The 27,016-nt window shown below is 47.9% G+C and overlaps 1 protein-coding gene across 5 annotated transcripts in view; it reads right to left on the bottom strand.

Moving 5' to 3' along the window:
- Positions 1-27,016, bottom strand: part of LOC126190736 (UDP-glycosyltransferase UGT5-like) — a 113,970-nt gene that overhangs the window by 54,873 nt on the left and 32,081 nt on the right. For all 5 annotated transcript variants that reach the window (XM_049931230.1, XM_049931229.1, XM_049931226.1 and 2 more), the window contains 2 exons: positions 15,054-15,308; positions 2,423-2,743 (listed from right to left, as the gene is read on the bottom strand). In XM_049931230.1, the coding sequence (XP_049787187.1) occupies positions 2,423-2,743; positions 15,054-15,308 (576 nt within the window). The remainder of the gene's footprint in view (positions 1-2,422; positions 2,744-15,053; positions 15,309-27,016) is intronic.

Raw genomic sequence — 27,016 nt, 5'->3', positions numbered from 1 at the left:
GGGAAATAACTGGATGAGGGTAAACGTGAAAAGGTTAAATATTTCTTGAAAAACAGTAAGGCTGACGATAAAAAAATAATATGACAGAAGCAGTCAGGTTGGTACTACCATGATAGATTTACGCAAAACGCAGAATATATAGGTGTGGATACAAACAGCCGTACTTGGTAATGGGAGTCCAGCACCTGACTGCTAAGTCACTACACTGATCAGGCAGGACATAACGACCAACCTGTCTACCCCGATAGGAATCAGACTTGGCGATAGCAACTTCACGTGGTAAGTAGTGACAGCTAGTCAGACACATGCACGGCACATGTAGTGAGAGTGCTGTGTATTGAATGGGAAGGTATGTGACCTATCTGAATTTGACTGAAGGCACATTATTATGGCCTGGGGTCTCAACATGAGTATTTTGGAAACGGCACGACTTGCCAGGTGTTCGAGTAGTGCTGTGGTGAGTATCTTCAATGCATGGCGAAACCGAGGTGAAACCACATGCAGACATCGTGAGGTTGGGCGGCCACCCCTAATTACAGATTTTGGACGTCGTACGCTGGGCAGACTGGTAAAACACGACAGGCGGTGAACTGTGGCGGAACTAACATCCAAAATGGTTCAAATGGCTCTGAGCACTATGGGACTTAACATCTGAGGTCATCAGTCCCCTAGAACTTAGAACTACTTAAAGCTAACTAACCTAAGGACATCACAAACATCCATGCCCGAGGCAGGATTCGAACCTGCAACCGTAGCAGCAGCGCGGTTCCGGACTGAAGCACCTAGAACCGCTCGGCCACAACGGCCGGCGAACTAGTATCAGACTTTAAGGCTGGGCAGAGAACAAATCTATGTAAACACACAGTGCACCGAACACTCCTAATGATGGGCCTCTGCAGGCGACGACCCATGCATGTGTCAATGTTAACACCACAACATCGGCAACTATGACTGTAATGGGCACGTGACCGTCGGCATTGGACATTGGTGCAGTGGCAGAGCACTGCACGGGGCGATGTATCCTGAGACCTCCTTCATCATGCCAATGGGAAGGCGCAATCCATTATCTTTCAGGGGTTCAGCTCCTTGATACCTGTACTGTGGGATGGAGACAAGCTTTCAGCACCTCCATTATGATATGCAGAACATTCACGTGGGCAGCCATGGGTCCATTGTATCTCGTGCAAGGCGCTATGATTGCCAAGGAGTACCGCACAATGGTTGCATACCATGTACACCCCTTCTTGAAAGTCATGTTTCCCGACGACAGTGGCATTTTTCAACAAGATAATGCGCCATTTCACAAGGCTAGGAGTGTGATGGTGTGTTCGAGAAATACAGTGGCGAGTTCCAGTTGATGTGCTGGATCCCTAGCTAGTTAGATCTGAACCCGATAGAACACATCTGGGATGTGACTGAAGGTTGGATCAGAGCTCATCGACCCCTTCCCTGGAATTTATGGGTATTAGGAGATGTGTGTATGCAGATGTGATGCCATGATGCGTCCGTGGTGTTATCATGCCGAAGGTGGACGTACTGGCTACTAGGGAAGTGTTTTTGCTGATCAGTGTATGTGCTTTAATCAAACTGAACCTATAGGGTTCCAGGGGCCTTTTAAAGTCTCAAACATCTATGATGTATACACGCAGACTGAAGCGATGAGTGAAATTTTCTCTGGAACCCTGTTTATTTGATTAAAGCATTTATTCCTGGCTTTCAGGCAGGATCCCACATTTCGATCGATGATGAGGTGTTATTCCAATCTAGTTGGAGATCCTCTGCAATGTTGTTCTAGTTTATGGGGAATACCAGTGCGCTGAGGCTCGAATGGGAATTTGGATTGGGGAAGAAGGCACACTGTGGTAGTACGTGCAGTTGTGCAAAGCCATTGTGCTAGTGTGACGTAGTAGTTAGCGCATCTGACTCGCGAGCAGGACCGAGACAGGTGGCGCAGTGGCTAGCACACTGGACTCGCATTCCGGAGGACGACGGTTCATTCCCGCGTCCGGCCGTCCCGATTTAGGTTTTCCGTGATTTCCCTAAATCGCTTCAGGCAAATGCCGGGATGGTTCCTTTGAAAGGGCACGGCCGACTTCCTTCCCCATCCTTCCCTAATCAGATGAGACCGATGACCTCGCTGTTTGGTCTCTTCCCTCAAACAATCCAATCGTGAGCAGGACACCCAGTTTCGTATCCCAGCCTTGGCACTTAGTTTTATGCTGCAGGAATAGCTTCATGAAGTCCCATCGAAACCGTAAGTGTGATTTTCTGCGAAGCTATTGCGTGTTGGGCCCGAAGACAAAACAGGTGTCCCTTTGTTTTCATCCTATCACCCTGCCAAGTTTCGAGTGTATGAGAGGGCGTCCTACGGCGTGTTTCCCTTGTAAGCCATCCAGAGTATGTTGAAGCTCATGCTATCTACCTGCGGAAGAGGTTTCGGGTCTGCGACGTGCAGGCCCGCGACTTCTACGAGGGCGGGCACCTTGGGGATGACCTGGTCGATGCTCCAGTGGGTGTTGAGCAGCACGAGGCTGGCGTTGCGCACCAGGTCGTGCGTGGGCGGCACGCCGGGCCCGAAGGCCTCGCGCACCACGGCGTCCACCTGCCAGTCCGACAGCCAGCGGTTGCCGAGCCGCGTGTACACGTGGGCCACGGAGTGCTTCAGCCGCTGCCAGAACGTGAACGGCGCGACCGCCTCCGAGTTGAACAGCTCCGTGTACGCCGGGTGATCCGGGTTCCCCACCTGTTCTGGCAACAAAAACACTCTTCTGTAAAGGTCGAATAGGGGCTTCAGGAAGTAAGTTACGCATATCGTCCCACGCTAGGACCGTGGCGCAGCAAGAGTGGCGCACTGCCACTGCCACTGCCGGGTTTCCTGCAAACACATTCCTGCTGCGATTCGGTTAACAGGAGCATCAGTGTTAGAAATATTCCGATAAAGTAAAGACAAATAAGTTCAAATGGTTCACATGGCTCTGAGCACTATGGGACTTAACATCTGAGGTCATCGGTCCCCTAGAACTTAGAACTACCTAAACCTAACTAACCGAAGGACATCACACATATCGATGCCCGAGGCAGGATTCGAACCTGCGACCGTAGCGGTCGCGCGGTTCCAGACTGAAGCGCCTAGAACCGCTCTGCTACAGCTGCCGGTGACAAATAAGTATTCGATACTTTTGTTTCGGTACCGAGTTCTTTTGGAAGAAAGCGAAGTATCGAATCGGTTTTACGGATTTCACACTATGTATAATTATACCAATCTGCATCTACATCCATATGATTACATTGCAATTCATAATTATGTGCCCGCCGGCCGCGGTGGTCTAGCGGTTCTAGGCGCGCAGTCCGGAACCGCGCTACTGCTACGGTCGCAGGTTCGAATCCTGTCTCGGGCATGGATTTGTGTGATGTCCTTAGGTTAGTTAGGTTTGAGTAGTTCTAAGTTCTAGGGGACTGATGACCTCAGATGTTAAATCCCATAGTGCTCAGACCCATTTGAACCAGCCAATTATGTGCCTCGCAGACGGTTCACTGAACGACCTTCAAGCTATTTCTACACCGTTCCAACCTCGAACGGCGCGCAGAAAAAACCAGCTCGACTGTTTCTGTGCGAGCCTAATTTCTGTTATTTTATCCTGATGATCATTTCTACTTATGTAGGTGGGCGCCAACAGAATATTTTCGCAATCGTATTAGAAAGTTGGCGATTGAAATTCCACGAAAAGAACGCCCTCCGGTGGCACCAATATGAACTAAGCCAGTTGGGTTCTGGAGCTCGCTGTGAACACACTGGGTGCAGCCATCTTGAATGACGGTAATTGCGTCATCAACTGATGTCAGGAGAGCGCCCTCTGGTGGCACCGATATGAACTAAGCCAGTTGGAGTCCAGACCCAGTGGAGAACACACACACTTGAAATTGATTAAATAATAAAGACAAGTTCTTTTTTCTGTCATTTTCTTTGCGTAGTAGTGATAACGGTGTATGACACATTATCATGTTGGAATTTGAACTTCGCGCCATTTTTCTTGGGGAGTGTAGCGTGGCTCTTTCCCACCAAATTTCAAACTTTCCCACAAAATCCGCCACCTTGGATGACGTCATCGCCGCCATCTTGGATAACGGTACTTTGTCCCAAAATCACTCTTGTTCCAATACTGTGGGGGTGTTGCAGGGAGAGGAGTGGCATGGATGGTGAATGGGGAGGGCAGGTGGCAAAATCCCACTATGTCACAATTTCGAGAGTTCTCTGGTGGTGGTATTGTGAACTAGATCAGTCAGTCTGCGGCTGTGGAAGAGGGCAGGTCGTGGCTTCCTGTATGTTTGGTGGCAGGAAGAACCATTATCAGTTCAGCATACTACTACAATCAGTGTACTGTCCACCACACAATGTAGCCCCCTTAGAGTAATATTACCTACCTGCTGGATCAGTGGCAATTGCCTCTTGTACAGCTAGACTCCCAGTGGTTACCACAGGTGGCGGACAGCCCTATGATAACCTGTCAGTGGTCCTGGTGCAGTACACTAATGATGTTTCTGCTTGGAGCTGTCAGCAGTCTTGGCATGTGGGACAGTGCAGCCACAGTGTTTTTTAGCGCCATGCATCTGCTCAGACCTGTTAGCAGATGCTGGTTATTTTATATAGACTCCATTTGCAGTGTACGTCAGTGGTGTTAGTGTTCCGTTTCCAAGATCTTTATAGGTGGAATTTAGGACATGTTTTTGATATAAGTTTTCACAATATACACTCCTGGAAATTGAAATAAGAACACCGTGAATGCATTGTCCCAGGAAGGGGAAACTTTATTGACACATTCCTGGGGTCAGATACATCACATGATCACACTGACAGAACCACAGGCACATAGACACAGGCAACAGAGCATGCACAATGTCGGCACTAGTACAGTGTATATCCATCTTTCGCAGCAATGCAGGCTGCTATTCTCCCATGGATACGATCGTAGAGATGCTGGATGTAATCCTGTGGAACGGCTTGCCATGCCATTTCCACCTGGCGCCTCAGTTGGACCAGCGTTCGTGCTGGACGTGCAGACCGCGTGAGATGACGCTTCATCCAGTCCCAAACATGCTGAATGGGGGACAGATCCGGAGATCTTGCTGGCCAGGGTAGTTGACTTACACCTTCTAGAGTACGTTGGGTGGCACGGGATACATGCGGACGTGCATTGTCCTGTTGGAACAGCAAGTTCATTTGCCGGTCTAGGAATGGTAGAACTACGGGTTCGATGACGGTTTGGATGTACCGTGCACTATTCAGTGTCCCCTCGACGATCACCAGTGGTGTACGGCCAGTGTAGGAGATCGCTCCCCACACCATGATGCCGGGTGTTGGCCCTGTGTGCCTCGGTCGTATGCAGTCCTGATTGTGGCGCTCACCTGCACGGCGCCAAACACGCATACGACCATCATTGGCACCAAGGCAGAAGCGACTCTCATCCCTGAAGACGACACGTCTCCATTCGTCCCTCCATTCACGCCTGTCGCGACACCACTGGAGGCGGGCTGCACGATGTTGGGGCGTGAGCGGAAGACAGCCTAACGGTGTGCGGGACCGTAGCCCAGCTTCATGGAGACGGTTGCGAATGGTCCTCGCCGATACCCCAGGAGCAACAGTGTCCCTAATTTGCTGGGAAGTGGCGGTGCGGTCCCCTACGGCACTGTGTAGGATCCTACGGTCTTGGCGTGCATCCGTGCGTCGCTGCGGTCCGGTCCCAGGTCGACGGGCACGTGCACCTTCTTTCGACCACTGGCGACAACATCGATGTACTGTGGAGACCTCACGCCCCACGTGTTGAGCAATTCGGCGGTACGTCCACCCGGCCTCCCGCATGCCCACTATACGCCCTCGCTCAAAGTCCGTCAACTGCACATACGGTTCACGTGCACGCTGTCGCGGCATGCTACCAGTGTTAAAGACTGCGATGGAGCTCCGTATGCCACGGCAAACTGGCTGACACTGACGGCGGCGGTGCACAAATGCTGCGCAGCTAGCACCATTCGACGGCCAACACCGCGGTTCCTGGTGTGTCCGCTGTGCCGTGCGTGTGATCATTGCTTGTACAGCCCTCTCGCAGTGTCCGGAGCAAGTATGGTGGGTCTGACACACCGGTGTCAATGTGTTCTTTTTTCCATTTCCAGGAGTGTAGTTGGGTCTTTATACGTTGTTTTTGGTTCCGTTTTTGCAATATGCTTGGATCTTTATAGGCGAAGTTTTTGTTACCATTTTTTGCAATATGTTATTGGATCTGTAGCTGTGCTTATGATTTTTGTAGATTGATGATCTACAGCAGTGTAATTAGGGCACATAGATACTGGACATGGTAATACTTGCACCTTACTTTGCCCACCAATTTCTAGCAGTATTTAAAAATTCTTCCAACAGGATAACACAGGCACATCACAAAAACCGATGAAATAAACAGATTATTCCACACCAACAGCTCAGTCAAGACTGAGCTTTTCCCACTAGTAACCAGGGGACGCTAGGGTGTATGGGAGGAGAGCGTATTGTAGAGGGGAGGGAGGTGGGAAGTTGGAAAACCTATGACATCATCTGGTGACACCTTTAGTACGATGTTGCCACATCTACCGACGCCATCTTGAATAAATTTGGCAGCAATACAGACTGCACCCATATTGGCTCTCTGCTTCCACCCACAGACAACACAAGCTTTGCAAAACATTCTCAGTGGAGAGTTTGGAGGCATCCATTATAGAGTCCAGATATGGTCTTGCACCATGCGACTGCCATCTTTCAGGCTAGCTGAAACAACATGAGTGGTGAAAGAGTAGCAGATTTCTATCGTTGAGGGTCTGAACCACTGGCAGAACGTTCTGACTAATACTCACAGAGGTTTGGTGACTACTGAAAATGGGGTCATGTATTTGTCTCTCTTTCAATAGAAGTTACTTAACCTGCTATAATAATGTGTAACTTACTTTTTGGTGTTCTCTCTTATCAGAGATTGCATATTTCACTAAATTGGCTCAGTAGCAGATGAATTGGAGAAACAAGTGGCACTGTTGTTGAATAGTGTTTCCTTATGGGTACATAACCAGCTGTCGTAACTGTCCTCAATTTCTAGGGCAATATATATTTGTAGACCTATGATATGATGACGAAATATGCTCAATTGTGTGTTGAGCCCATCAATTCTGAGCTGACTGCGCATCATGAACCTGAAGGGTGGTTTTCTCAAAAATAGGGGAGTGCTGAGCAAAAGTATTTGAGTCTTTCACTTTAGGTTGTACGCAATCAAGTTGCCAAACATGGCTGGAATCGATTCGCCACATCAAAGGCCTTCCGTTTCTCACACTGTGACTCAGATATCAGTATCAACATAGCAGAATCACTGACACAGACAGCAAACTGCACTAGAAGACATCTCAGTCCGCACTAGGAAGCACTCACAACACATCAAGTGGTGCCCTCAACTACAATGCGTGGTCAGTATACAGGCACTGGCATCGACTGTGCAAGAACACTACAGACTGTCAAGGAACTAGTGACAGCCCCTCCACTGATTGAGGAAACCTGCTGGTCCTTTGGACCTTGGATACATACTGAATAACCACAATGGATGACTCTGCTATAATGTGCGATGACTTGACTATGAATTTTTGGACATTCTGCTTAATCTACCTTGTTCTGTATTGAGATCTAGTGGCACTAAAATCTGTGTAGAATTGCAGCACCCTGTAAAAATAACCCACACGAATCCAAATTTGGACGATGTATAATAACCAGTATAGCAGACAGGCAGCTGCTGTATGATGGGAAAGGTCAGTGCTACACCGATCTGATTGAATGAAAAGCCATCAGATGGATCGAAAACATGAAGTTCAAGTACACAGTGTCGGTGACAAAGACATGTGAATAGGTTTGAATGAAACAGAATATGGATTCAGGCGAATAGGTGGGCTTTCATTTGGCAAGAGCAGTTTACGAACTATTGCACTTGTATTGTAAATGTGTTGAACAAATCTGTGTCTTTATCAGTTTCAGTGTTGAATACTTCACACTTATCGCACAGTGTAATGACCTGATAACGATGGCAACTCGTCACAGCATGCACCACAACCTGAGGAGACTGGCGCACAGATATCACTCTGTGGCGTCCTTCGTCCACTAGGTGTGTGACAGGGCAGATGATTTGGAGAGTCCCAGAACCATACCCTTATCAACGGCGTGGCCACCAAACCGATCTGACATCCTAGTCTTATGTTACTTATTCCGATTAAGTTCGAGTGCTGCGCCAGCCACTGAATTTACATGACTATGCAGAATATTTGTTTCACCATCTACTCGTCTACTCTTTTTAAGAGAGTGACAAATTTCGGTTGAAAATGCTCATCATCGTATGTTTACCTAAGCCAAAAGAGTGATATTAAACACCCAAACGTATACTGCCTGACAAACGAAATCACCCACCCAGAAGAGGAGGAGTAGAAAACAAAAAGAAACTTCATGGTTTGGGAGGGTATGTGATGTTATTTCAGTGACTACAAAGAACAACCAAATTTACAAAAAAATTTCACAGTATGAAACCAATTATTAGTTCGATGTTACACCCACTCTGCTCTGGACGGAAACAACAATTTGATTGGGAACGGTATCACAGAGCCATTTTATCCTCTACAAAAGTCAATGGGCCTGAAACTGTTGTAACTTGTTCTTGACATCCTAGATACGGGTACTGGAACAGAGTTGAAGTCCACTTCAGCCCCACCGTGTTTTGCCACAGACAGACCAGGCGACCTTGTTGCCACTGAACCTCAACATGAATGATCCAGACAGTTAATACTGCTAAGTTCCATATGTGGATGAGCATTGCTCTGTTAGAAAATGGCACTACGACAGTACTGCACGAGAGGCACGCACAGCAATACACGAGGACACAGGACATCTGTCATGCATGACTGTGCCATCAGAGTTCTTGCAGTCATTACCAGCCGTGTCTGAAGTAATACAAAATGGCTCCCCACAGCATGACGCTAGGAGTAGTGTAACTCTGCCTCTTCAAAGCAATGGAAAGATGGGACCTACATCCAGGTCGCCGCCATAGTCACCCATGAAAGTCATCTGGGGTAATAGAGAAACCGCAGTTCATCACTGACAGAATGCAACGCCATTCATTATCAGTCCATGCTTTCTGGTATCGACACCACTCCAAACACAGCCATTTGTGTTTTGATGTTAATGGCTATCTAATCATGGGATATGAATGATCTAAGTCAGATGCTGCTAATCTCTGACCAATGGTCCAGAATGACACAGAATGCTACAGGGTGCCCATTTCTTGTTCTCAGATAACAGGCACTGATGTGAAGGGGTTACGATGTGCTTACACACACTACGGTGATCCTCCCTTGTGCCGGTCAGATGTCGTGAACCAAAACCTCAATGCTGAGTACACCTTCCTCAAGTTCCCAAGCAGTCCAACATCAGGCCACATCTGAATGGAGAACAAATCTGGATATTGCACTGTACCTGGCAACAACCAGTCAAGAAATACACTATTGGCCATTAAAATTGCTAACACCACGAAGATGACGTGCTACAGAAGCGAAATTTAACCGACAGGAAGAAGATGCTGTGATATGCAAATGATTAGCTTTTCAGAGCATTCACACAAGGTTGGCGCCGGTGGCGACACCTACAACGTGCTGACATGAGGAAAGTTTCCAACCGATTTCTCATACACAAACAGCAGTTGACCGGTGTTTCCTGGGAAAACGTTGTTGTGATGCCTCGTGTAAGGAGGAGAAATGTGTACCATCACGTTTCCTATTTTGACAGAGGTCGGATTGTAGCCTATCGCGATTTCGGTTCATAGTATCGCGACATTGCTGCTCGCGTTGGTCGAGATCCAATGACTGTTGGCAGAATATGGAATCGGTGGGTTGAGGAGGGTAATATGGAACGCCGTGCTGGATCCCAACGGCCTCTTATCACTAGCAGTCGAGATGACAGGCATCTTATCCGCATGGCTGTAACGGATCGTGCAGCCACGTCTCGATCCTTGCGTCAACAGATGGGGACGTTTGCAAGACAACAACCATCTGCACGAACAGTTCGACGACGTTTACAGCAGCATGGACTAACAGCTCGGAGACCATGGCTGCGGTTCCCTTGACGCTGCATCACAGACAGGAGCGCCTGCGATGGTGTACTCAACGACGAACCTGGGTGCACGAATGGCAAAACGTCATTTTTTCGGATGAATCCAGGTTCGGTCTGCAGCATTATGATGGTCGCATCCGAATTTGGCGACATCGCGGTGAACGCACATTGGAAGCGTGTATTCGTCATCGCCATACTGGCGTATCACCCGGCGTATTGGTATCGGGTGCCACTGGTTACACGTGTCGGTCACCTCTTGTTCGCATTGACGGCACTTTGAACAGTGGACGTTACATTTCAGATGTCTTACGACTCGTGGCTCTACCCTTCATTCGATCCCTGCGAAACCTTACATTTCAGTAGCATAATGCACGACCGCATGTTGCAGGTCCTGTACGGGCCTTTCTGGATACAAAAAATGTTCGACTGCTGCCCTGGTCAGCACATTCTCCAGATCTGTCACCAATTGAAAACGTCTGGTCAATGGTGGCCGAGCAACTGGCTCGTCACAATACGCCAGTCACTACTCTTGATGAACTGTGGTATCGTCTTGTAGCTGCATGGGCAGCTGTACCTGTACACGCCTTCCAAGCTCTGTTTGACTCAACGCCTAGGCGTATCCAGGCCGTTATTACAGCCAGAGGTGGTTGTTCTGGGTACTGATTTCTCAGGATCTATGCACCCAAATTGCGTGTAAATGTAATCACATGTCAGTTCTAGTATAATATATTTGTCCAATGAATACCCGTTTATCATCTGCATTTCTTCTTGGTGTAGCAATTTTAATGGCCAGTAGTGTATTTAGAGTACTGCATACAATTTTTTTTTTATTTTAAACTGTCGCTTTGCATTAAGATTTTTAAATACAATCCTAGCACCAGTCTCCACAGTGCCCATGTGCTGATAGCCACATTTCCTGTTGGTTTCTACAGTTAGCATCACGCCAACCTTTCAACCCCCTGCTGAATGCACTGTGTACACATGCTACCAGGTAGCCTTTGCAGACACATCTGACGGAGTCATGTTCGTAGTTGTTAAGTGGTTGCAAAGCACTGAGCACAGTTGTGAACCTCTCTCTGTATCCAGCTTCCAGGCAGAAAGACAGCCTCTGGCTCTATGCTCCATGACCCTCTACCAGCAGAACTTGTTGTGAACCGCCACCTTCCCCCCCCCCCCCCCCATCTCTCTCTCTCTCTCTCTCTCTCTCTCTCTCTCTCTCTCTGTCTTCCTGTTCGATTGCATTTTGGTTCACGTCTCCTACACTGACATTCAACCTGAACTTCCTCCCCATAGTGAGCACCATGTAACCCTTATCACGGAATATATGCTTTCTTTTTCGCAAACCCTTCCCTTATTGTTTGAAACTAACTTCCTGTACGCTCACTCTCAAGTCTCATAGGACGCGCACTGACCATCTAGTGGCAGTCAAATGCGATGATACTCTCGATCGCCACACCAAAGGCTACTAAAGTAACCCCAGTCACTGTTCAGCTGTCGTAGCGACGGGCTCTCTCTCTCTCTCTCTCTCTCTCTCTCTCTCTCTCTCTCTCTCTAATTCGTAGGGATGCAGTTTTAGCATATTATACACATTTATCTGGGAAAGAGAAACTACAGTGAACAACTCATTGACAAATCCATGCTACAGATCCTTTGCTCCAGGACCATTATACGTAGCTTACACATCATTGTTTGAGGGACTTACAATATCAGGAGAGAGACAACTGACTGAAACCAAGTATAGACAACAGATCAAGGCTGAGGAAGGAAGGCAGATTAGGGTTTAACGTCCCATCGACGACGGGGCATTGGAGATAAGAGCAAAGGCTATGGTTGGGAAAGAACAGGGAAGGAAATCGGCCGTGCGCTTTCAAAAGAATCGTGCGAGCATTCACCTTTAGCGATAGAGGGGAATTATAGAAAACGAAAAGTGTTGTAGCCGGATGCTGGTTGAACTAGCATCTTCCAAAATAAAAATCCAGTATCTTACCACTGCGCCACCTCGCTTGGTAGTTTAAGAACGTGACAACAGATACACTATCAGGACTACACAAGTTTATATGATCTTGGACAGAGTCAGTGCAGTTGAAGGCCCAATTAGAGTTTCTAAACATCATGACATAGGATCAAGAAGAATCCGGGGACATTTCCGGGAAACCTCACTCCAAGCAGTTTACCTGTGAGTCAATCAAGCATCAACAATGGGTTACAAAAGTAGGTGACGAATATGTTGCAGAGCAGCCGTACCCCAGAGTTATTCGACGATCAGGATGTGAGGAGAAACGTGCAGCCGATGGAATCTGAGATATTCGTCGTTCTTCGAATAAGGCAATAGAATGTGCGGTTGCACCGTGGAACCGTTTAGTCACACGTGTTTTTAAAAGGCAACACTCCTCCTGCGCCAAACCAAAACTGTGGGTCAAGGTGTATGGTTCGTCATTTGCATACGGATAAGATGACAGATATCCCCATATTACGATCACATGCTGCGGTCGTTTCTGTACCAAACCCTCTTCCATCCGTCATGTTCACACATGCACCATCACACCTGCTCCAGTGCTCCAGCACTGCGTAAGAAGCTGTACAGTCCATCACAAATACACTCCTGGAAATTGAAATAAGAACACCGTGAATTCATTGTCCCAGGAGGGGGAAACTTTATTGACACATTCCTGGGGTCAGATACATCACATGATCACACTGACAGAACCACATTCACATAGACACAGGCAACAGAGCATGCACAATGTCGGCACTAGTACAGTGTATATCCACCTTTCGCAGCAATGCAGGCTGCTATTCTCCCATGGAGACGATCGTAGAGATGCTGGATGTAGTCCTGTGGAACGGCTTGCCATGCCATTTCCACCTGGCGCCTCAGTTGGACCAGCGTTCGTGCTGGACGTGCAGACCGCGTGAGACGACGCTTCATCCAGTCCCAAACATGCTGAATGGGGGACAGATCCGGAGATCTTGCTGGCCAGGGTAGTTGACTTACACCTTCTAGAGCACGTTGGGTGGCACGGGATACATGCGGACGTGCATTGTCCTGTTGGAACAGCAAGTTCCCTTGCCGGTCTAGGAATGGTAGAACAATGGGTTCGATGACGCTTTGGATGTACCGTGCACTATTCAGTGTCCCCTCGACGATCACCAGTGGTGTACGGCCAGTGTAGGAGATCGCTCCCCACACCATGATGCCGGGTGTTGGCCCTGTGTGCCTCGGTCGTATGCAGTCCTGATTGTGGCGCTCACCTGCACGGCGCCAAACACGCATACGACCATCATTGGCACCAAGGCAGAAGCGACTCTCATCGCTGAAGACGGCACGTCTCCATTCGTCCCTGCATTCACGCCTGTCGCGACACCACTGGAGGCGGGCTGCACGATGTTGGAGAGTGAGCGGAAGACGGCCTAACGGTGTGCGGGACCGTAGCCCAGCTTCATGGAGACGGTTGCGAATGGTCCTCGCCGATACCCCAGGAGCAACAGTGTCCCTAATTTGCTGGGAAGTGGCGGTGCGGTCCCCTACGGCACTGCGTAGGATCCTACGGTCTTGGCGTGCATCCGTGCGTCGCTGCGGTCCGGTCCCAGGTCGACGGGCACGTGCACCTTCCGCCGACCACTGGCGACAACATCGATGTACTGTGGAGACCTCACGCCCCACGTGTTGAGCAATTCGGCGGTACGTCCACCCGGCCTCCCGCATGCCCACTATACGCCCTCGCTCAAAGTCCGTCAACTGCACATACGGTTCACGTGCACGCTGTCGCGGCATGCTACCAGTGTTAAAGACTGCGATGGAGCTCCGTATGCCACGGCAAACTGGCTGACACTGATGGCGGCGGTGCACAAATGCTGCGCAGCTAGCGCCATTCGACGGCCAACACCGCGGTTCCTGGTGTGTCCGCTGTGCCGTGCGTGTGATCATTGCTTGTACAGCCCTCTCGCAGTGTCCGGAGCAAGTATGGTGGGTCTGACACACCGGTGTCAATGTGTTCTTTTTTCCATTTCCAGGAGTGTATATGGACAAGCCATCAGTCATCTCTACTAGGTCCATATGGGAGGGATTATGTACCAGATCATTTTCGTGCATAACTCCCTTCTATTTATCGGATCCATGCACGTGTGTCATCAGCCACACAGTGTGGCCGCGCGGTTTGAGGCGCCAGTCACGGATTGCGCGGCCTCTCCCGCCGGAGGTTCGAGTCTCGCCTCGGGCATGTGCGCGCGCGCGCTGTGTGTGTGTTCTTAGCGTAAGTTAGTTTAAGTGGTGTGTAAGTCTAGGGACCGATGACCTCAGCAGTTTGGTCCCTTAGGAATTCACATACATTTTGAACATTTTTGAACACGTGTCATCGCACCCACTACGGTCCTTCACAGCACTGAACTAAAAGTGAGTGCGAGGCTATACGGTTCGTCATGACCATGCAGACCATACGCCAGGTGCGCCGCTCGATGCTCTCTCTGCTTGGTCCAGTGCCACTTCTTTCCCTTGAATCTTTATAGGGATCTCTGTCATACAAGCAGGGTTATTTATGACAAACCTATTCGCCTGAGATCCACCATTCTATTCCATTCATCGACGATGTGTGCTGGCAGTTCCACTCCATCTGACGGCTTTTCATTCAGTCAGCTCGGTATAACACAGACGTATCCTGTCGCACAGCAGGTGTCTGTCTGCTATACTAGTTACTATACGTCGTCCAAATTTGGATTCATTAGGGCTATTTTTACGAGCTGTTGCAATTCCAAACAAATTTCAGTCCAGATTCTTATTCAGCATTGATATGTTGGCCAATTAGCAGTGTTATTGTCTCTGATGAAACTTTTTCGCGGTTGGTAACACTAGATTTTTCTCCTAAAACCTACATAGCTTACTCACCGTGACAGCCAGAATACGTACCCTGTCGTGCGTCCAGGCGAACGGGAAGCTGGTGGCGACGTTGATGAGCGGCACGCCCAGGTGGTGCGCGAAGGCTACCGTGCAGTCTGCAAAGTGGATGTCGGTGATGACCAGGTCGTAGCGGTCAGCAGAACGCACCAGCTCCCGCGTCTGAGGCTGCGAGAACGCCTCCCTGCAGCCTTCTACGTTGCCCATCCAGCCGTAGGCGTAGCCCACCGTGATGGACCGCAACACAGGGATAACGTCCACCGACATCTGGGTGAGGAAAGTACAGTAGCCCTTAGTGACTCTAATGTTATGTGTGCCTCACTGCTTTTCTTTTGTAACTAATTTTCGCCTGATTTTATTCCGAGAACGGCAGTAATGTACGTAAATACCGTAAATGTAAATTTCATTCAAAAAGTACTTGAAGTGAAGTGCAGTTGGACAGCAACAAACTCTTTAGCGCGCAATCCCTGCAACGATAGTAGTGGTGAATCTTTAAGTATGAACTCTAAAGAAAGAAAGAAAAAAAATTGATTATTAAAAAAAAAGAACTGTTAATCTGTATCTTGTGGAAAGAGGAGGTGTTGCTAGGCCGTCGATTGGAACGTATTATTACATTAAATGAAAATTGACATTTTAGTGATAAAACCGAGTAAAGTATTTGTAAGAGTTGCCAAACATTTATGTATAGAAATTTTCTGGAAGTGAAGAACAGAAATATGTTGTTTTTGGAAAAGGAGGTGAACTTCATTGTCGTTGCCATCTATCAATCGACAGATTTGTAAGTGTACAAAGTTCACTAAAATACAGGAAAAGAAATGCATTATCTATAGTTTTCATTCAATAAGTAACAATCTCTCACAATTCCTTAAATTTTACAGTAATTGGATTATGTTCTTGTACAATAGTATGGTGCTGAACTCCACTGACCAATTTTGATATAGCAGGACGTGTAGTTTGAAGGAAGTCTGTGTGCTAAGCAATCTCTTTTTCTCACGAAAAGCAGATTGCTGTTTGATCTTATTTACTTACAACAGTGGTCCCTTAGGTATGAAAAGCTACGAAAACTTGGGCTCAAAGCTATCCGCGAAATGGCCAAGTAACTAACAGAGTTGTATTTTAAACCTTAAAGAACAATAACTTCGCCGGCCTTGGTGGCCGAGCGGTTCTAGGCGCTACAGTCTGGAACCGCGCGACCGCTACGGTCGCAGGTTCGAATCCTGCCTCGGGCATGGGTGTGTGTGATGGCCTTAGGTTAGTTAGGTTTAAGTAGTTCTAAGTCTAGGGGACTGATGACCTCAGATGTTGAGTCCCATAGTGCTCAGAGCCATTTTTCAACACATGAGGGGACGAAGCAAGCAGGACATACAGATCCGATTAGCGGCCGTTCCTGGATGAGTTCCCAGTATTAAACATCAGCCTTAATCTGAGGAGGGAATTTCTGAGAATGTACATTTGGAGAGCAGCATTGTATGGTAGTGAATGGTAGGCTGCGTGGAAACTGGAAAAGAAAATAATCGAAGAGTTTGAGATGTGGTGCACCAGAAGAATATTGAAAATTAGGTGGACTGATAAGGCTAGAAATGAGGTTTTCCGCCGAATTGGCGAGGAAAGGAACGCAGGGGAAACATTGACAAGAAGGACAGGATGATTGGACGTGTATTAAAACAACAGATAATAACTTCCGTTCTACAAGAAGAAGCTGCAGCGAGAGACAGAGATTAGCGGCCAGAAGAGCTATCACTAAAAAAAAGTGATAGATGGAGGGCAGCAGTCAATTATGTTGTTCTTCGGAGAAAAACTGGAATGGAGCTATCAGATGTAAGAGAATGAAGCCTATTTTTGGTTATTTCTGAACATAATTTGGCATGAATCAAGTCAGTACTTTAATTTTCATCTACCATACGGCATTAGACCCCTTTCCATGAGAAACGTAATCAACTGTTTGCAGAGCTGTAGTGAACCTAGTCCACAATGCTCTTGTTTTATGACATTCACAGATTCATTGCGTATCTTTTAGGTTTAACATTTTGTAAACAGAATGTGAAACCTATATTTGAGTTTTAATAGTTTGATCAATTGGTAAAAGTGTAAAAAAAGCGCCAACAGCATCTTGCATCTGCGTCATTTAACCGAGAATGCGCCGAACTTCAAGATTCGTTTTCAGACTCGTGCGCTCGACAACACCAAAAATGGCGTTAACTCTCCACCTGAAAACGGAAACTATGAATGTGAAGTATGTCGAGTCCGAGAATTCATTCTTGCATAACAGTGATGACTTCGGTATAATCGAAAAAGCTAGTAGAAAAGAACTATGCATTTAAGTGCCAGAGGAACGGAGCAAACCCTTAAAATCGGTAAAGAGAAGTAAGCCTAAATTTGCAGTAGTTTTAGTGATTCGAAATCAATTCTGAGCACCAAAACTTTGGAAAACTCCATAACTAACAGGAAAGGGAACGCACAAGGACACCCTATCAATTGACCGAGCGAGGTGGCGCAGTGGTTAGCACACTGGACTCGCATTCGGGAGGACGACGGTTCAATCCCGTCTCCGGCCATCCTGATTTAGGTTTTCCGTGATTTCCCTAAATCGTTTCAGGCAAATGCCTGGATGGTTCCTTTGAAAGGGCACGGCCGATTTCCTTCCCAATCCTTCCCTCACCCGAGCTCGCGCTTCGTCTCTAATGACCTCGTTGTCGACGGGACGTTAAACACTAACCACCACCACCACCACCACCCTATCAATTGGACGTATATAGGGTGGCTGAGATTTCAAAAAGGTTTGCCGTGAATTGCTAAATTCAAATAAACTTTAAACTAACTCTGTACTTCCTTTGCAGAGACTAATCAGGAAAAGAGAAACACAAATAAGAACTCTCCAGAGATAGCAAATGTGCATCAAGATTTACTTTATCAGTCTCTGCAGAGATAGCAAACGTAAATGTGCATCCAGATTTACTTTATCAGTCCGCAAGACCAGTGACTGCGAAAACGAGAAACAATACGAATACATCAGTGGTGCCGGTCGTGCCACCGATGCGTCACATCTTCTAGCAGAACATCCCTGTACACCTGAACACTCGCTCCAGCGACACAACTTTACAGGAGGACGATGATATTTCGTGTGCCTAGCATGTGAACAACACTTCAATATGCGGGTGTGACAACCGTAATACTAAAGCAGCCCTTCTAAGCGGCACTTCTATGAAAACTGAAAGAGCGAAATGTCTTTGAGCTATTATAAACGGTGACAGATTTGTTTGTTTTGGAACATAAAACTAATATTGGTGATAACCTTATGTTGTATATTTTGGTTTACTTAGTCTACTAAATGGCGCCCAATTTTGGTGTAAACGTTTGTCTTTAATCTCCTTTCTACAGCTCTGGAATACTTCTGCCATCCTCTGATCTGCATTCTGTACGGATAATTTGTTTACTCTATTCAACAAGTATTGTAAATCTTTCTAATTTTATCAGCGAATCTTATTATATATATTTCCTCGCTTTGAATTTTAATACTACTTCTGAACCTTGTTTTAATTTCCTTAATTTCTCCTACGTTACAGCCGGAGAACATGAGAGGAGAACGACGGCATCCCTGCCTTGCCCTCGTTTCAATAACAGCATTTCGCTGCTACTCGTCCATTCCTCTTGTTCCCCCTTTTCGGTTTTTGTGTACTGGGTGATTATAAATAAAATGCAGCAGGTCACAGAGGTCTAGCGTGGGCTCTTATTATTGTATGCAGCGAAACTTGGTAGATAAGCTAAAGTGTTAACCAGGAACCGATTTACGCTTGGAAAAAAATTAGTTCCAATTTTAGCCACGAGGTGCAAATCTGGCGCTGTATAGCATCTCGTCGTCATCTCCAGTCCTCATATTGGACAAATTGTTTAATCAGCAGTTAATCATCACTTGCTTGACCTTCTCTTCCCATGTCCCATTACTAATCTATTACATGTGGAAACATTTCTATACATCTTTCTTGTATTCACGGTGCCATATTTGCACCTGGTTGACAAATTTAGAACTATTTTTTTCCAACGTAAATTGGTTCTGCATTTATGCATTAGAATATCTAAGAAGTTTTGCTGCCATACGACGAGGACAGCCCACACTGGACGTCTGTGGGTTACCACACTTTAATTACAGCCACCCAGTGTATTGTCCATCGCACAGTTTCCTCTGTGGCGCATACCCGTTTTTCTGAGAATTCCAAAAAAAATCTTGCATCACTTTACACTGCTGAACGCTTTCCGTAGGTGGACAAACCCAGTGGAAGTATCTTCAGTTTTCTTAAATCTTGCTTCCACTATCAAGTGTTAAATTCCAAACTGCCTTCCGGATGCTGTTACCATATTAAAGCGAAACTAATGGGCGTTTAACAGCTTCTTAGGTTTTATTTTCCATTATTCTGTATGTCATTCTTGTCAGCGACTTAAGTGCTTGAGCCATAAGGCTGACTGGGCACATTTACCTACTTCTCGCGTGTTTGGAGAGAGTGTGTGTGTGTTTTTTTGTTTTTTTTTGTTTTGGTTTTAGGGCGCAAAACTGCTATGGTCATTAGCGCCCGGTCTGTGACTTAGGAAACGGCAAAAAACGAAAATGGAAAGAAGCAGCAATGGGAACGAAACTCAAAAAATTGGAGAAACTAAAAGCAGAAGGAAAGCTTAAAAATCCACTACAGAAAGGGGTTGGCAAAAAGAGCTTCAAATGACTGACGTCATCTCACTGGCACTAATAAACTCGAGAACGCGATCGGCCGAGCGCGTGTCATCTGCTAAAATGGAAGATATATCAGGCGACAGCTGTAGACGTGCGCGTAACGGAGTAAAATAGGGGCACTCAAGTAAAAGGTGTCTTACCGTCCACAGCTGAGAGCAGTGGGGACAGAGTGGGGGAGGATCGCCGCTTAAAAGATGTCGATGGCTAAAAAGACTGTGCCCTATCCGGAGTCTAGTTAAAATTACCTCCTCCCGATGACGCGTTCGGGAGGAAGAGGTCCAAGCACAGGGAAGAGCTTTCACGTCCCGCAATTTACTATGGGGAAGTGTCGACCAGTGTGCATGCCATGAAAGAACAACACGACGACATAAAAAGCTCCGTAGATCGGCGAAGGGAATCGATAGAGTAGCTGGCCGAAGAAGAGAGACTGCAGCCTTGGTCGCTATATCGGCCGCCTCATTGCCTCAGATACCAACGTGTCCTGGGAGCCAGAGGAACGCCACAGAGACGCCCCCCAAATGTAGCAAGCGCAGGCAGTTCTGAATCCGGTGGACCAGAGGGTGGACAGGGTAGAGAGCTTGGAGACTGAGGAGAGAGCTGAGAGAATCTGAACAGATAACATACTGTATCCGCTGACGGCGGCGGATGTATTGGACAGCCTGGAGAACAGCGTAAAGCTCCGCAGTATAAACCGAACACTGGTCGGGAAGCCGAAATTGATTTGGGGTGTCGCCAACAATATAGGCACTCCCTACACCTAACGATGTTTTCGATCCATCAGTGTAAATAAATGTGGCTTCCTTCATTTGTGCACATAGAGCAGCAAATGCCCGATGATAAACAAGTGAAGGGGTACTATCCTTGGGAAATTGACAAAGGTCACGGAGCAGGCAGATCCGAGGACGGAGCCAAGGCGGTGCTGTACCCAAGTTGTCAAAAAGGTTTTAGGAAAGCGGAAGGAAAGAGAATGGAGCAGTTGACGGAAGCGGACTCCCGGTGGTAGTAGGGAGGAAGGGCGGCCTGCATACCCTACATCCAAGGAGGTGTCGAAAAAAATGTCATGGGCCGAATTCGCAGGCATGGAAGAGAGATGGCTAGCATAACGACTCAGAAGGACAGCTCGCCGATTGGACAGCGGAGGTTCAGCAGTCTCAGCATAAAGGCTTTCCACAGGGCTGGTGTAAAAAGCTCCAGACACTAAACGTAATCCACGGTGGTGGATAGAGTCGAGACGCCGGAGAATAGACGGCTGAGCAGAGTAGTAAACTATGCTTCCATAGTCCAATTTCGAGCGCACTAAGGCGCGATAGAGGCGGAGAAGGACCACTCGGTCCGCTCCCCAGGAGGTACCATTCAGGACACGGAGGGTGTTGAGGGAACGCAGACAGCGAGCCGAAAGATAGGAAACGTGGGAAGACCAGCACAGTTTTCTGTCAAGCATAAGACCCAAAAATTTAGCGACGTCCGAAAACGGAAGGTTGACAGGTCCTAGATGTAAGGAGGGTGGAAGAAACTCCTTACGTCGCCAAAAATTAACACAAACGGTCTTACTGGGAGAAAAACGGTGGCCGGTTTCGATGCTCCAAGAGTGGAGGCGATCGAGACATCCTTGAAGACGTCGTTCAAGAAGGCTGGTCCGTTGAGAGCTGTAGTAGATCGCAAAATCGTCCACAGAGCCCGAGACATCAGGAAGGAGACAATCCATAACTGGATTGATGGCAATGGCAAACAGTACAACACTCAGCACGGAGCCCTGAGGTACCCCGTTTTCTTGGGAGAAAGTACGGGAGAGAGAGGTGTTCACCCGCACTCTAAATGTGCGCTCTGCCATAAATTCACGAAGAAAAAGGGGCAGCCGACCTCGAAAGCCCCAAGAGAACAGTGTGCGGAGGATGCCTGTCCTCCAACAGGTATCGTATGCTCTCTCCAGATCAAAAAATATTGCTACTGTTTGGCGTTTCCGGAGAAAATTGTTCATGATATAAGTGGAGAGAGCAACAAGATGGTCAACTGCAGAACGATGCTTTCGGAAACCGCATTGGGCAGGTGTTAAAAGACTGCGGGACTCCAGCCACCAAGCTAACCGGCAATTCACCATACGCTCCAAAACCTTACATACACTACTCGTGAGAGAAATGGGGCGATAGCTAGAGGGGAGATGTTTGTCCTTTCCAGGTTTCGGAACAGGAACGACGATAGCCTCCCGCCATCGTCTGGGAAAAGTACTGTCGGTCCAAATTCGATTATAAAGGCGAAAGAGGTAAAACAGACTATGGTATGATAAATGCAGTAACATTTGGATATGGATACCATCCGGTCCCCGGGCGGACGAGCGAGAAGAAGAGAGTGCATGTTGGAGTTCCCGCATGGAGAAAACAGTATTGTAGCTTTCGCGATTTTGAGAGGAGAAAGCAAGAGGTTGCACTTCCGCTGCACGTTTCTTCGGGAGAAACGCTGGCGGGTAATTTGAAGAGCTCGAAATCTCAGCAAAGTGTTGACCCAATGAGTAAGAAATTGCGACGGGGTCCACTAATGTATCATGCGCGACAGTGAGCCCAGAGACCGGGGAGAAACTAGATGCGCCTGATAACCGTCGAATCCGACTCCATACTTCCGAGGAGGGAGTGAAGGTGTTAAATGAGCTAGTAAAGAATTTCCAGCTTTCCTTCTTGCTATCGCGGATTACGCGACGGCACCGCGCAAGGAACTGCTTATAGCGGATACAGTTGTCCAAAGTAGGATGGTGGCGGAAAACGCGAGGAGCACGTCGCCGCTCACGTATTGCGTCACGGCATGCCACGTTCCACCAAGATACTGGGGGGGGCGCCGGGACAATGCGGAGGTGCGTGGTATTGAACGTTCCGCAGCTGTAAGAATAACGTCTGTCATATGTGTGACCTCATCGTCGACGCTAGGAAAGTGACGGTCATCGAATGCCACTAGAGACGAAAAAAGTGTCCAATCGGCTTGGCCAAACTTCCAGCGTCGCGGGCGCATATATGGCTGTTGAGGCTGCAGTCAAGGACACATGGAAAGTGGTCACTCGAGTGTGTATCATCAAGGGCGAACCATTCGAAGCGCCGAGCTAGCGGAACAGTACCGACCGAAAGGTCCAAATGAGAGAAATTTGTCGTGGAGGCAGACAAAAATGTAGGGTCCCCAGTCTTGAGGCAAACTAGATCCGCTTGGTGGAAGACGTCTAGCAATAGTGAGCCACGCGGACAAGGATGTGGAGATCCCCAAAGCGGGTGGTGGGCATTGAAGTCCCCAACCAGCAAATAGGGGGGTGGAAGCTGACCAAGAAGATGAAGGAGATCAGCTCGTGCCATTGGTGTGGACGATGGAATGTATACAGTACAAAGAGAAAAGGTATATCCAGAAAGGGAAAGACGGACAGCGACAGCTTGGAAGGAAGTGTTTAAGGGGATTGGGTGATAATGGAGAGTATCATGGATAAGAATCATGAGTCCTCCATGTGCTGGAGTGACTTCAACAGAGGGGAGATCAAATCGGACGGACTGAAAATGGGGGAGAACAAAGCGGTCATGGGGACGCTTCCTGAAGACAGAAGATGACCGGCGAGTAGGATCATAAGAGGATCGACAATTCATTCCGATTGGCTCGAAGGCCGCGGATATTCCAGTGGATAATGGACATAGGGTGAACAGAAAATGGAGCAATGTGACCAAGGTTGCCGTCAACTCAGCGACTGCTCAGAGCTTGCGACCGGCAGTATGGAATGGCATTCAGCTGAAGGCAGGAGATCCTGATCCATAGGTTGTTCAGGAGCAGCTCCTGCCACCGGCGATCGGCCGGTTGATCGGCCGCCAGCATTGCGCCCCGGCGACACAGAAGACGGCCGAGGGCGATTACCGCCAGGTGGTGCTGTAGATGAGACACGCCTTGGCGGAGAAGGAGATGAACTGGGTTTCTTACTAGCCTTCTTGTAAACATGACGTTTAGATGAAGGAGGAACCGATGGTTGCGAAGTTGGGGTGCGTAAAAAATCTTCACGAGTATGCTCTTTTTTCGAAGTCTTGGTGTCTGACTTTTGGGCTCGAGATTTAGCAGAACCCGATGAAGGGTGAGCCATAGAGTGTGCAGGCGAAAGTGGGGAGGTTGAACGGGCGATCTTTGCGCTGGCCGATCTGACGACCGTGGCACTAAAGGTAAGGTCACAAGTCTGCGTGGCCACCTCCTTTGTTGGCCGAGGAGAGGCAAGGACAGTGCTGTATTTTCCTGTCTGAGGCACGGTGGGCTGTCGACTGGCGAATAATTTTCGAGCAGCAAAGGTCGACACCTTTTCCTTCACTCTGATTTCCTGAATGAGCTTTTCGTCTTTAAAAATGGGGCAATCTCGAGAGGAAGGAGCGTGGTCACCCATACAGTTGATGCAACGAGGGGATGGAGGTGGACAAGCACCCTCATGGGCATCCTTGCCACACGTAACACATTTGGGCGGATTGGAACAGGACTGGCTGGTGTGATTGAAACGCTGACACCGATAGCAACGCGTATGGTTTGGGATGTAAGGGCGAACGGAGATTATCTCATAGCCTGCTTTGATTTTCGATGGGAGTTGAACTTTGTCAAATGTCAAGAAGACAGAACGGGTTGGAATGATGTTCGTGTCAACCCTTTTCATGACTATGAAATGCCGTTACGCCCTGGTCAGACAGGTAGTGTTGAATTTCCTCGTCGGACAATCCGTCGAAGGAGTGTGTATAAACGACCCCACGTGATGAATTTAAAGTACGGTGCGGTTCCAACCAGACAGGGAAGGTGTGTAGCAGTAAAGAACGCAGCAATTTTTGTGCCTGGAGGGCAGTGACTGTTTCTAACAGCAAGGTGCCATTTCGTAATCTGGAACAAGACTTTACAGGACCTGCAATTGCGTCGACACCTTTCTGAATAATGAAAGGGTTGACCGTGGAGAAGTCGTGACCTTCGTCAGACCGAGAAACAACAAGGAACTGTGGCAACGATGGAAGGACTGTCTGTGGCTGAGACTCATTGAACTTACGCTTGTGAGCTGACATAGTAGAAGATGAGGAAACCATTTCGAAAGTATCCCCCATGTTTACCGGCGTCTCCGATGGCGCGCTCCTTCCTTATGGGGGCCCTCACTGAGGGCACTCCCGCCTTAGGTGATTGTTCACATCTCAGTTCACACCTCCTGACAAACGGACGGAGGGACCAGTCGGCACTTTTGGAAGGTATCAGCTCGGGTAATCACCCCTTCCTGGGCCTGGCCGTTACCAGGGGGTACGTACGTGTCCTACCTGTCTACACGGGGCAGAGAATTACGTGTTACCCCGTCACCGGGTACGCACGGAAATGCGTGGGTCGGCCTTCAGACACGCACAGGGAGGAAAAAAGAGAAAGGGAAAGGAAAGAAGAGAGGTCTCAAACGCCACAGCGGAGAAAAGGGCAAAGAGAAGAGGTAAGGAAAAGAGAAGGACAAAGGAAGGACGAAGACTTGCAAGCGAAGAAGGCAAAGAATTTGCTACAGTTTAGCCGGCCGAAGTGGCCGTGCGGTTAAAGGCGCTGCAGTCTGGAACCGCAAGACCGCTACGGTCGCAGGTTCGAATCCTGCCTCGGGCATGGATGTTTGTGATGTCCTTAGGTTAGTTAGGTTTAACTAGTTCTAAGTTCTAGGGGACTAATGACCTCAGCAGTTGTCCCATAGTGCTCAGAGCCATTTGAACCATTTTTTTGCTACAGTTTCGAGCGTCCGTCTCCGGACGTAGGCAGAAAACATACTCCCTGAGGGGGAGAAAGGGAAGGAAAGAGGCGGAGGTGATGGGGGGGGGCGAAGATGGGGAAGGATGTGGAAAGGGAAGGTATGCAGCCCGGAAAGGAAGGAAGGCCACATTAGCTCGGGGTCCCGTGCTCGCTACGCACGTATCCACAAAAGAGTTGTGGACCCCCTGGGGGGTGGAGAGTGTGTGGGAAGTATGAAGGTATTTCTCCAGCCTCACAGTTTACACACTAACTTGAGTTGTAACTAACTTTAAGCTTTGCCTCGGCTTCTGATTCAGAATTACGCCGAGTTGACAAGTCGCAATATAAAGCACTCAGCGCGAAGTTCTTATCACAATGAGCGGACATTTCGTAACGGATGCTCTTAGTGGATGTTCAGGAGCAACGCAGCGTGCGTTTTCCATCAAAGCATTGACTGAGCTGGCGTCACCGCACACCCTGCCTCCCACTCGTAGTTAAGATTGCCTATTTTATCCTTCTGTCTTCAGACTGGTTTGATGATGCGACCCGCCACGAATTCCTCTCGTCTGTCTACCTTTTCATTTCAGAGTAGCAGTTACCAAGATGACTTGTATTTAGCCCGAATGGATAGTCGTGACGACGAAGATCCGTCTGAGAGATGAAAGCGTGAACTTAGTCTCTTTCCCAAACTATCAAAGTTAGCGAGAAGAATGTTGTGCGTTCCTGCCTCAAATGTGAATAGCGAAAGAAATTCCAGCGCGGTTTGGAACATTATCTCAGACGGACGAAGAAAACTTGACCCGGAACTAGTCCATCCATTGTAATTACGCCAGCAGGGAATAATTTGTTATTTTTAGATTTCTAATTTGTCAGGTGTGAGTTCGCATACGTACATTTGAATCAATAAAGCAGGTGGTGTTATAAAGAATGGCAATATAATTTTTCATTACGAGACCGACAAAAGTTGGCAGTGACATAGTTTTCCTGTGAAAATGCAAATTATTTCTAAATTTTCGTTATTAGATAAAGCAAGCTATTTTCTCTTATGAATCATGACGGTGTCACTGTTACACAATAACATAGGAATACAAGTCTACAGCATAACTAAAGTGATGTGAGTGTATTGCCATCAGCTGGTGGGAGAACAGCCTGCAGACACACAGAGCCGGCGGCCTCTGTCGCCGCCCCTCCATTACCTCCCCCCCCCCCACTCCCCCGCCCCCCCCCCACACACATACATTATTCAGTGGCGATCAATTGTTCTGATATGATTAGTCTTGTAAACTCTGATTTTGTATTAATTACGGGACAGTTCTGAGGAGAAACAGGCGCCCTTTTATTTTTTTTCTTAGCTGAAGATGTTCCCCTTATGTGGCACGTTGCTCAACTTCCTCTGGTTTTACGTGTGGACTCACGAACTGTTCTTAGTTTGCTGTTGACAGCATGTGTGGTCAGAGTGTCAGTGAATGCCTCTATCTGGCTGGAAGTTTTTCAGTCAGGCCTCACACAAGCAGTTACAAACATCGCTTGT

The sequence above is a fragment of the Schistocerca cancellata genome, chromosome 6, assembly GCF_023864275.1.
Source record: "Schistocerca cancellata isolate TAMUIC-IGC-003103 chromosome 6, iqSchCanc2.1, whole genome shotgun sequence".
NCBI lineage: Eukaryota > Metazoa > Arthropoda > Insecta > Orthoptera > Acrididae > Schistocerca > Schistocerca cancellata.
Note: the sequence above shows the minus strand (reverse complement) of the source record. Positions and strands in the feature narration are given on the sequence as shown.